This window comes from Mesoplodon densirostris, chromosome 2 (assembly GCF_025265405.1).
Source record: "Mesoplodon densirostris isolate mMesDen1 chromosome 2, mMesDen1 primary haplotype, whole genome shotgun sequence".
In the NCBI taxonomy this organism is placed as follows: domain Eukaryota; kingdom Metazoa; phylum Chordata; class Mammalia; order Artiodactyla; family Ziphiidae; genus Mesoplodon; species Mesoplodon densirostris.
Window position 1 is genome coordinate 15,435,320 of NC_082662.1, and position 11,837 is coordinate 15,447,156.

Here is an 11,837-nt window from a genome sequence, read left to right on the forward strand (position 1 = left end):
GAATAGCTTACATTTATCGAGCACGTACTATATCCCAAATCCTGAATTGAGGTCTTCATACACTTGTCACTTGATCCTTACAATACTATTATGTGAAGATGATGCAGGTTAGTTAGGGCAATGTTTCCAAAGTGTGGTCCCTTGGAATCAGCAGCATCAGCATCACCTGGCAATTTGCTAGAGATGAAACTTCTAGGGTTCCCACCCGGACCTACTGAATCAGAGACCCTGGGAGGTGGAAGCCAGCAATCTGTGCTTTACCAAGTTCTCTGGGTGATTCTGATACAAGCTCAAGTTTGGGAAGCCCTGGACTGAGGTGACATGCAACCCAGGTTTCTCGTGGGCATCCTCGGAGTTGAGGCCTAAAAGCTGTATCCCAAACCAATCAAGCTAAGACCCAGAACAGGCCTTTAATCTGACAAAGTCAGATTTATCAACCCATTGCAGTCAGGGAGAACACCCAGCAAAGGAACCAAACAGAGGAAAAGATAAGGTTTTACTGTAGAACTTTGGAGTAGGATGGCATTCGGGTGGAATTTAAATGAAGCAGTGTTTCGATAGCCTCACAGAAAAGCAGGGCTGGGGCTTCTCTGGTGGCTCAGTGATTGAGAGTCCACTGCCAATGCAGGGGACACGGGTTCGTGCCCTGGTCCGGGAAGATCCCACATGCCGCGGAGCGGCTGGGCCCGTGGGCCATGGCCACTGGGCCTGCACGTCCGGAGCCTGTGCTCTGTGGCGGGAGGGGCCACAGCAGTGAGAAGCCCACGTATCGCAAAAAAAAAAAAAAAAAAAAAAAAAAAGCAGGGCTGTGTTTAAAGGGATTGACATCAGGTCTGGGCTGCAGCATTGACCCAGAGTCCTGTTTCCTTGGAAACTACAAAATTAAGATAGATGTGGAGGGCTTCCCCGGTGGCGCAGTGGTTAAGAATCTGCCTGCCAATGCAGGGGATACGGGTTTGTGCCCCGGTCCGGGAGGATCCCACATGCCGAGGAGCGGCTGGGCCCGTGCGCCATGGCCGCTGAGCCTGCGTGTCCGGAGCCTGTGCTCCGCAACGGGAGAGGCCACAACAGTGAGAGGCCCGCGTACCGCAAAAAAAAAAAAAAAAAAAAAGATAGATGTGGAATGTTGTATTCAGAAATCCCTTATCGGCAGCCCTGCACTAGGGTTGGAAATCAGGGCTGCTTCTCTGTGTCAAAGTGACTTAGACCCTCAGGGCAAGAAAGGGATATTTGCTTCTTACATTCCATCCTTCTCCAAACTTCCTACTGATAAAATCTCAAGCAGCAAAGTTTTTGGTAGTCGATGATTTTCAAAGAGCTGTGTCTCAGTAAGAAAGCAGTTGTCACTTACAGAAGTGTGTTATGACATTTTACAACTGCAGTGTCTATTGCTGTAGGAGAATGGTTTCCTGGTTCCCCTGCAGCTGGCTTTACCCAGGTCTGTCATTCCAGACTGATAAGCGGCTGGCCAGATTCGCAGTTTCTCACAGTCCAAGCTGATTTCCACTTTCCCTGCTAGAAAGTATGAGATGAATTAACATTCATAAAGTGCTTAGAACAGTGCCTGGTAAATAATTAATATAAACTATAATTTTATATTACATAATATAAATTAATAGAAATACATATAACACATAAAAGGTTATATAATTTATATAGATATTATAATTTATATAGATATTAGTTAGTTAATGAAGCTAATAAGAATTGTGGTTTAGGAGCAGAAAGGGTTTTTCCCTTCCTTTCAAGTGAGACTATGGGATTAGAAAGTATCTCAGGTCTCTGCTGCAGTAAGAGAAAGATTAGATTAAGAAAGATGCGGGTTTGGGCTTCCCTGGTGGCACAGTGGTTAAGAATCTGCCTGCCCATGTAGGGGACACAGGTTCGAGCTCTGGTCCGGGAAGATCCCACATGCTGCAGAGCAACTAAGCCCATGCACCACAACTACTGAGCCTGCGCTCTAGAGCCCTCGAGCCACAACTACTGAAGCCTGTGCACCTAGAGCCCATGCTCCACAACAAGAGAAGCCACCGCAAGGAGAAGCCCGTACACTGCAACTAGAGAAAGACTGCGTGTGCAACGAAGACCCAACGCAGCCAAAAATAAAATAAATAAATTTATTTTTTTTAAAAAAAAACCAACACTGCAACAAATTTTTTTTTTTTTTTTTTTTTTTTTTTTTGTCCGGTACGCGGGCCTCTCACTGCCGTGGCCTCTCCCGTTGCAGAGCACAGGCTCTGGACGCGCAGGCTCAGCGGCCATGGCTCACGGGCCCAGCCGCTCGGCGGCATGTGGGATCCTCCCAGACTGGGGCACAAACCCGTATCCCCTGCATCGGCAGGCGGACTCTCAAGCACTGCGCCACCAGGGAAGCTCAACAAAATATATTTTTTTTAAAAAAGAATGATCCTGGGTTCTACTTTCAGGCATGCTAAGAAGAAAGAGAGGGAGAAGTATTTACTGAATGTCTAATTTATGCTGGGCTCTGAGCTAACTCATTTGCCTTATAAGCTGAGTATTGTTACTTCCCCCACTTTGTTTTTTGTTGTTGTTGTTACTCCCAGTTTATCCATGAGGGGAGGTTAAGGTAGTTCCTTAAACTCATCTAGCTCATTAGTGGTGGAGCCAGAATTCAAGCCCAGCCATATCACTGATGCTTTGGGAGCCTTTGGTTTTTCATCTGTAAAATGGAGGGGTTCCAAGAAAATCATTTCTCATGCCAATGTTCTCTCTACTGTTAAAACTCAGTGATGACTGCCCCCCAGGAAAAGGCCACGTGTGAAAAGATAATGGTACAAAGATACTTATCGGGCCTCCCTGGTGGCGCAAGTGGTTGAGAGTCCGCCTGCCGATGCAGGGGATACGGGTTCGTGCCCCGGTCTGGGAGGATCCCATATGCCGCGGAGCGGCTGGGCCCGTGAGCCATGGCCGCTGAGCCTGCGCGTCCGGAGCCTGCGCGTCCGGAGCCTGTGCTCCGCAACGGGGGAGGCCACAACAGTGAGAGGCCCGCATACCGCAAAAAAAAAAAAAAAAAAGATACTTATCATGTACTCTTTATAATATCAAAAATGGGAAATAGCCTAAATACCAAACAATAAAATGTGATTAAATAAATTAGAATATATCCACATGGTAGAATACTATGCAGCCCTTAAAATGATGTTTTTGAGGTATATTATGAACATAAAAGATATTCATGATGTTTTGTTCATATATTCATAGCACTTCATTGAAAAAAGATAGTTTAAAAAACGTGTATATTGTCTACAGATTCAAAGCAAGTCCTATCAAAATCCAAACAACATTTTTTTGCAGAAACAGAAAAATATATCCTAAAGTTCACATGAAATCTTAAGGGATTCTGAAGAGCCAAATCAACCTTTAAAAAGAAGTACAAAGTTGGAGGTCTCACGGTTCCTGATTTCAAAATTTACAATAAAGCTACAGTAATCAAAATAGTATGATACTGGCATAAATACAGACATATAGACCAACAGAGAGCCCAGAAATAAATTCTTGCATATATGGGCAAATAATTTTCAACAAGGGTGCCAAGACCATCCAATAAATTAAGTACAGTCTTTTCAGCAAATGGTATTGGGAAAACTGGATATCCACAGGCAAAATAATTGATTGACTGATTGATTGATTAAGTTGGACCCTTACCTTACACTATATACACAAATTAACTGAAAATAGATCAAAGACCTAAATGTCAGAACTCAAACAGTAAGTCTCTTAGAAGAAAATATAGGGGAAAGACTTCATGACATTGGATTTGGCAATGATTTCTTGGATATGAAACCAAAAGCACAGGCAACAAAAGAAAAAATAGATAAGTTGGACTTCAACAAAATTAAAAGCTTTCATGCATCAGAGGACTCTATTGACAGAGTGAAAAGACAATACATAGAATGGAAGAAAATATTTGCCAATTATATATCTAATAAGGGATTAATATCCAGAATATACAAAGAACTCAGAAAGCTCAATGACATAGGTCTTGATGATGATTTTTTTAATCTGACACCAAAAACAAAAGCAACAAAAGCCAAAATAAAAGCATCTCAAAGGAAATTATCAACAAATGAAAAAATAACCTTCTGAATGGCAGAAAATATTTATAAAGCATATATCTGATAAGAGGTTAATATCTAAAATATATAAACAACTCATGCAACTCAACAGCAAAAAAGAAAACAATCCAATTTAAAAATGGGAGGAGGAACTGAATATTTTTCCAAAGAATCATACAGATGACCAATAGGTACATGAAAAGATGCTCAACATCATTAATCATCAGGGAAATGCAAATCAAAACCACAATGAGATATTACCTCACACCTGTTAGAATAGCAATTATCAAAAAGACAAGAAATAACAAGTGTCAGTGAGGATGTGGAGAAAAGGGAACCCTCGAGCACTGTTGGTGGGAATGTAAATTGGTGGAGCCACTATGGAGAACAGTATGGAGGGTCCTCAAAATATTAAAAATAGAACTATCAAATGATCCAGCAATTCCACTACTGTGTATTTACCTTAAGAAAATTAAAACAGTAACTGGAAAAGACATATGCACCTCTATGTTCATTGTAGCATTATTCACAATAGCCAAGATATGGAAACAACCTAAGTGTCCATCAATGGATGAATAATGTAAAAAAATGTGTTGTATACACACACACACACACACACACACACACATATATACTGTGGAATATTACTCAGCCATAAAAAAGAATGAAATCTTGTCATTTGCAACAACATGATTGGAACTCGAGGGCATTATGGTACATAAAATAAGTCAGAGAAAGAGAAATACCATATGATATCAATTATATGTGGAATCTAAAACTAAAACAAAAAAAGAAACTCATTGATAGAACAGATTGGTGGTTGCCAGAGGCGGGGGTAGAGAGTGGGATAAATGAGTGAGATGGGTCAAAAGGTACAAACTTCCAGTTATAAAATTAAAAAGTCATGGGGGTGTGATGTACAGCATGGTGACTATAGTTAACAACACTGAATTGCATATTTGAAAATTGCTAACAGAGTGAAAAACTCTCACCATGAGAAAAAAAAATTTTTGTTACTCTATAAGGTGATAGATGTTAACTAGACTTGTGGTGATCTTCATAATGTGTACAAATATTGAATCATTATGTTGTACAACTAAAACTTATTAACGTTACCTCAACTTTAAATAAATAAATAAACTCCTACAACTCAACAGCACCCACAAAAAAATCAACCTGATTTTAAAATGGACAAAGGACTTGAATAGACATTTCTCCAAAGAAGATATACAAGTGGCCAATAAGCACATGAAGAATGCTCAGCATCACTCATCATAAGGGAAATGCCAGTCAAAACTATAATGAGAAACCGCTGCACACTCATTAGGATAGCTATTATGAAAAACAAAAACAAAAGATAACAAGTGTTGGTGAGGATGTAGAGAAATTGGAACCCTTGCACATTGCTGATGCAGCTACTGTGGAAAACATTACAGCAATTCCTCAAAAAATTAAACAGAATGATCATGTGATCCAGCAATTCCTCTCTGGGTATATATCCAAAAGAAATGGCACAGATATATGTAATAGCAGCATTATTCACAATAGCCAAAAGGTGGAAGCAACCCCAAGATGAATGGATAAACAAAATGTGATATATACATACAATGGAATATTATTATTCAGCCTAAACAGGATGGAAATTCTAACACATGCTACAATATGGATGAACACTGAGGACATCACGCTAAGTGAAAGAAGCCAGTGACAAAAGGACAAATACTGGGCTTCCCTGGTGGCGCAGTGGATAAGAATCTGCCTTCCAGTGCAGGGGGACATGGGTTCGATCCCTGGTTCAGGAAGATCCCACATGCCGCGGAGCAACTAAGCCTGTGCGCCACAACTACTGAGCCCACGCACCACAACTACTAGCCTGTGTGCCACAACTACTGAAGCCCGCGCGCCTAGAGCCCATGCTCCACAACAAGAGAAGCCACTGCAGTGAGAAGCCCATGTACCACAAGGAAGAGTAGCCCGCGTGCAGCAACAAAGACCCAACACAGCCAAAAATTTTTTTTAAAAATTTAAGAAGGACAAATACTGTATGATCCTACATATATGAGGTACTTAAGAGTAGTCAAATTCAGAGAGTCAGAAAGTACTGTAGAACGGTGTTTGCCTGAGGCTGAGGGAGGAAGAAATGGAGAGTTGTTGTTTAATGGGTACACAGTCGTTTTGTTTTGTTGTTGTTGTTTTTTGGCTGTGCCGGCAGCTTGTGGGATCTTAGTTCCCTGACCAGGGATCAAACCCAGGCCACAGCAGTGAAAGTGCCAAGTCCTAACCACTGGGCCCCCAGGGAACTCCCTGGGTACACAGTTTCAGTTGGGGAAGATGAAAAATTTCTAGAGGTGGGTGGTGGTGATGGCTGCCCAAAAATGTGAATGTACTTAATGCCCCAGAGCTGTATGCTTCAAAATGGTTAAAATGGCAAACTTTGTGTTATGTGCATTTTACCGCAATTAAAAGCATATATCGAATTAGCCCATTTTAAAATGTATATATTTTTTTAAAGAGAAGGGCTCTTTCTTTTTTTAAAAATTATTTATTTATTATTTTTGGCTGCGTTGGGTCTTTGTTGCTGCATGTGGGCTTTCTCTAGTTGCGGTGAGTAGGGGTTACTCTTCGTTGTGGTGTGCAGGCTTCTCACTGTGGTGGCTTCTCTTGTTGTGGAGCACGGGTTCTAGGCATGCAGGCTTCAGTAGTTGTGGCACGTGGACTCAGTAGTTGTGGCTTGTGGGCTCTAGAGCTCAGGCTCAGTAGTTGTGGCGCACGGGCTTAGTTGCTCCGTGGCATGTGGGATCTTCCCGGACCACGGCTCGAACCCATGTCCCCTGCATTGGCAGGTGGATTCTTAACCACTGCACCACCAGGGAAGCCCAAAATGTATATGTGTGAAAAGATATAAAAGGATGTATCTATAATGTTACCAATTATTATCTCTGGCGATAGATTATGAATGATTTGAGAAAGCTATCTTATTTTCTAAACGTTTATGGTAAACTTATGTAGATGGATAATAAAATACAATCTTGAAAAATTACAAAGGGAAAGATTTCCAGTACTGTCCTCATGAGAACACAGAGCAATTTTCTTCCACAAAAAACAAGTATAATACTAGACAAAATTATTCTAACAGAGCACTGGAAAAAGACCAAAGGTGTGTAACAACTTGAAAAATCTTTATTCAAGAAAAACTGCTGCAGAGGGCAGAGACTGAATTCTTGGCCTTTATGCCTGGGGGTGTCAGATCTCTCCAGCAAGGGCAGCAAAAACTCACAGCTTCAGTGGCCAAAGATGGTGGACATGATTCAAAGGTGGCATATTTAACAGGGAGATATTGAAAATGAGAGAGCCATATGTGATGATTAATTTATATTTCAACGTGACTGTGCTAAGGGATGCCAGTAAAGCTAGTAAAACATTATTTCTGGGTGTGTCTGTGAGGGTGTTTCTGGAAGACATTAGCAGCATTTGAATCTGTGGACTAAGTAAAGAAGATAACCCTCAACAATGCAGGTGGGCATCATCCAATCCACTGAGGGCCTGAATAGAACAGAAAGGCAGAGAAAGGGTGAATTTGCTCTCTGTGCTTGAGCTGGGACATCCATCTTCTCCTGCCCTTAGACATCAGCATCCCTTGTTCTTAGGCCTTTGGACTCAGACCAGGACTTAAACCGTTGGCCCCCTGATTCTCAGGCCTTTGGACTTGGGCTGAAATTACACTGGCTTCCCTGGTTCTCCAGCTAGCAGATGGCAGACTATGGGACTTCTCAGCCTCCATACTGGGCGAGCCAATTCCTATAATAAATCTCCTCTTGATATGGGGATATATATATATGTATAGCTGATTCACTTTGTTATAAAGCAGAAACTAACACACCATTATAAAGCAATTATACTCTAATAAAGGTGTTTAAAAAATAATAATCTCCTCTTTATATTTATATCCATATATCCCACTGTTCTGTTTCTCTGGCAAACCCTGACTAATATACCGCAGAAGGGTTAAGACAACAAATTCTTCACACGTCTTCAGCTGAATGCTAAACTAAGCATAAATGTAGGAGAACCCATAGAACCCAGAGAAAATGGAAACCCTGGGACACTTAAAACTTTCTCCCTCTTCTTCTTAGCATGCCTGAAACTGGAACCTTTGAATGAGCTGCTCAACCCACCCAGAGTTCAGGTTGCAAAGGGTTAAATCCTTATTGGCTTGAGATGTCTGAGCATAACCTATGCCCACTCATTGGCTGACCCTGAGCTATTCAGAAACAGGGGAGAGTCCTAGGGAGCCAAGCTAAAATAGAAAAAAAAATTAAAATGAGCAGAAAGATCAGTAGCTTCATGCTGTGGGAGAGACAGAGTTTGCAGCTCAGGTCCAGGCAAGTTAATTACCTACTAAAACAGAAAAATCAACAACCTCAGAAAAACAAAATAATCTAGAGTGGTTGCCACAATGTATTATCTACAATGTCAGGTTTTCAACCCAAAATTACTGTACAGGCAAAGAAGCAGGAAAGGTGACCCATATCAAGGGAAAAAAAGAAAAGCAGTCACTAGGTATTGACTCTAAGTGGGCCCAGATGTTGAATATAGATTTTTTAAAAGCTAAAAAATATATTATAAATATGTTCAAAGAATTGCAGCACTGTGTATTCAAAGAATTAAAGGAAAATATACTAAGTGAGAGTGAATAAATAGAAACTCTCAACAGAGAACTAAAAACTAGTTTAAAATCAAATAGAAATTCTAGAGTTAAAAAGTACAATAACTGGAAAAATTACAGTAAAATTATCCTTCAAAATAAGGGTGAAATAAAGACATCTACAGATAAATAAACACTGAGCAAATTTGTTGCTAGAAGATCTGCATTACAATAAAAACTAAAGGAAAACTGGTTAAAAACTTTTAACTAAAGGGAAATGATACCTGCAGTAATCCAAATACACATGCTGGAATTAAGAGCACTGAAATTGGTAACTGTGTGATATATATTTTTCTTTTGTTTTATTAATTTCTTTAAAAGATATATGACTGTTTAAAGCAAAAATTATTACACTGTGTATCTAGGTTTGTAACACATATAGGTGTAATATATGTGGTAACAATAGCACAAAGAAAGGTGGGTAATTGAACTACGATACTGCAAATTTGGTGAAAGTTAGTCATTATTCATTTGTATTAGATTGTGATAAGGTAAAAGTGTATATTGCAATGCCTAGAGAAATCACTAAAAACCTACAAAAATATCAAAAAATAGAATTAAAATTTGTTAGTGGGTACAGAGGGAACGTGTCTCAACATAGTAAAAGCTATTTATGACAAACCTGAAACCAATTTAAAACTCAATGGTGAAAAGCTGAAAGCTTTCTTGCTCAAATCCAGAACAAGACAAAGATGCCCACTCTCACCACTTCTATTCAACATAGTATTAGAAGTCCTAGCCACAGCAATTAGCCAGGAAAATGAAATAAAAGGTATTCAAATTGAAAGGGAAGAGGTAAAATTGTCATTGTATGCCAATGACATAATGCTATATATAGAAAAACCCTGGGACTTCCCTGGTGGTGCAGTGGTTAAGAATCCGCCTGCCAATGCAAGGGACACAGGTTCGATCCCTGCTCTGGGAAGATCCCACATGCTATGGAGCAACTAAGCCCGTGCACCACAGCTGCTGAGCCTGCGCTCTGGAGCCCACGAGCCACAACTACTGAGCCCACATGCTACAACTACTGAAGCTCATTCTCCTAGAGCCCACGCTCTGAAACAAGAGAAGCCACCGCAATAAGAAGCAGCAAAGAGTAGCCCCTGCTCGCTGCAACTAGAGAAAACCTGTGTGCATCAGCAAAGACCCAACATGGCCAAAATAAAAATAAAGAAAAAGTAAATTTAAAAAAAAAAAAGAAAAATCCTAAAGACTCCACACAAAAACTACTAGAATTGACAAACAAATTCATCAAGGTAGCAGGATACAAGATTAACATATAGAAATATTGGTTGCATTTCTTAACACTAACAATGAAATATCAGAAAGGGAATGTAAAAAAAAAAAAAAACCTTTTAAAATTGCACACACATGGGCTTCCCTGGTGGCACAGTGGTTGAGAGTCCACCTGCTGCTGCAGGGGACACGGGTTCGTGCCCTGGTCTGGGAGGATCCCACATGCCGTGGAGTGGCTAGGCCCGTGAGCCATGGCCACTGAGCCTGCGCATCCAGAGCCTGTGCTCCGCAACGGAAGAGGTCACAGCAGTGAGAGGCCCGCTTACCGCCAAATAAATAAATAAATAAATAAATAAAAATTTAAAAAAAAATAAAAAGCTTTTCTTTAAAAAAAAAAATTGCACACACAAAAATATAAAATACTTAGAAATAAACCTGACCAAGGAGGTGAAAGACTGATATGCTGAGAACTATAAAATATTAATAAAGAATATTGAAGAGGGCTTCCCTGGTGGCACAGTGGTTGAGAGTCTGCCTGCCAATGCAGGGGATATGGGTTCGTGCCCCGGTCTGGGAAGATCCCACATGCCGCGGAGCGGCTGGGCCCGTGAGCCATGGCCGCTGAGCCCGCGTGTCCAGAGCCTGTGCTCCACAATGGGAGAGGCCACAACAGTGAGAGGCCCGCGTACCGCAAAAAAAAAAAAAAAAAAAAAAAAAGAATATTGAAGATGATTCAAAGAAACAGAAAGATAACACATGTTCTTGGATTGGAAGAATTAATACTGTTAAAATGAAAACAAAAATGGTACTGATGAACCTAGTTACAGGGCAGGAGTAAAGAGCAAGACATAGAGAATGGACTTGAGGACACGGGGTGGGAGGGTGAAGCTGGGGTGAAGTGAGAGTAGCATCGACATACGTACACTACTGAATGGAAATAGTTAGCTAGTGGGAAGCAGCAGCATAGCACAGGGAGATCAGCTCTGTGCTTTGCAATGACCTAGAGGGTTGGGATAGGGAGGGTGGGAGGGAGGCTCAAGAGGGAAGGGATATGGGAACATGTGTAGGCATATGGCCTATTTGCTTTGGTGTACAGCAGAAACTAACACAGTACTGTGAAGCAATTATACTCCAGTAAAGAGCTATTTAAGCATGACCCTCGACGTCCTTGCCATCTTTTGTGCTGCAGTCTCTGGACCCCAGCCTCTGCTTCCTCTCACCATGGATCCCAACTGCTCCTGCACCACAGGTGGATCCTGCATGTGTGCCGGCTCCTGCAAATGCAAAGAGTGCAAATGCACATCCTTCAAGAAGAGCTGCTGCTCCTGCTGCCCCGTGAGCTATGCCAAGTGTTCCCAGGGCTGTGTCTGCAAAGGGGCCTTGGACGAGGGCAGCTGCTGCACCTGAAGGAGGGGAGAGCCTGCTCCCAGGTGTAAATAGAGCAATGTGCACAAACCTGCATTTTTTTTATACAACCTGACACGTTTGTTACATTCCTCTTTTTTTTTTGTCCTATAAAATACAAGAATGATAATAAATGTGGTTGGCTTTAAAAAAAAGATCTATTTAAAAAATATTTATATATTGTTAAAATGGCCGTACTACCAAAAGCAATCTACAGATTTAATGCAATACCTACCAGATTACCCATGACATTTTTCACAGAACTAGAACAAATAATCCTAAAATTTATATGGAACCATAAAAGACTCAGAATTGCCAAAGCAATCCTGAGGAAAAAGAACAAAGCAGGAGGCATAACCCTCTCAGACTTCAGACAATTCTACAAAGCTCCAGTTATCAAAACAGCATGGTATTGG

The 11,837-nt window shown here is 41.0% G+C and overlaps 1 protein-coding gene across 1 annotated transcript; it reads left to right on the forward strand.

Annotated features, from left to right (window-relative positions):
- The first annotated feature begins 11,238 nt into the window (after positions 1 to 11,238).
- On the forward strand, positions 11,239 to 11,424 carry LOC132477792 (metallothionein-1E-like). The gene has a single exon (XM_060080295.1). The coding sequence runs from the start codon at positions 11,239 to 11,241 to the stop codon at positions 11,422 to 11,424; it is 186 nt and encodes a 61-aa protein (XP_059936278.1).
- The last annotated feature ends 413 nt before the right edge of the window (positions 11,425 to 11,837 follow it).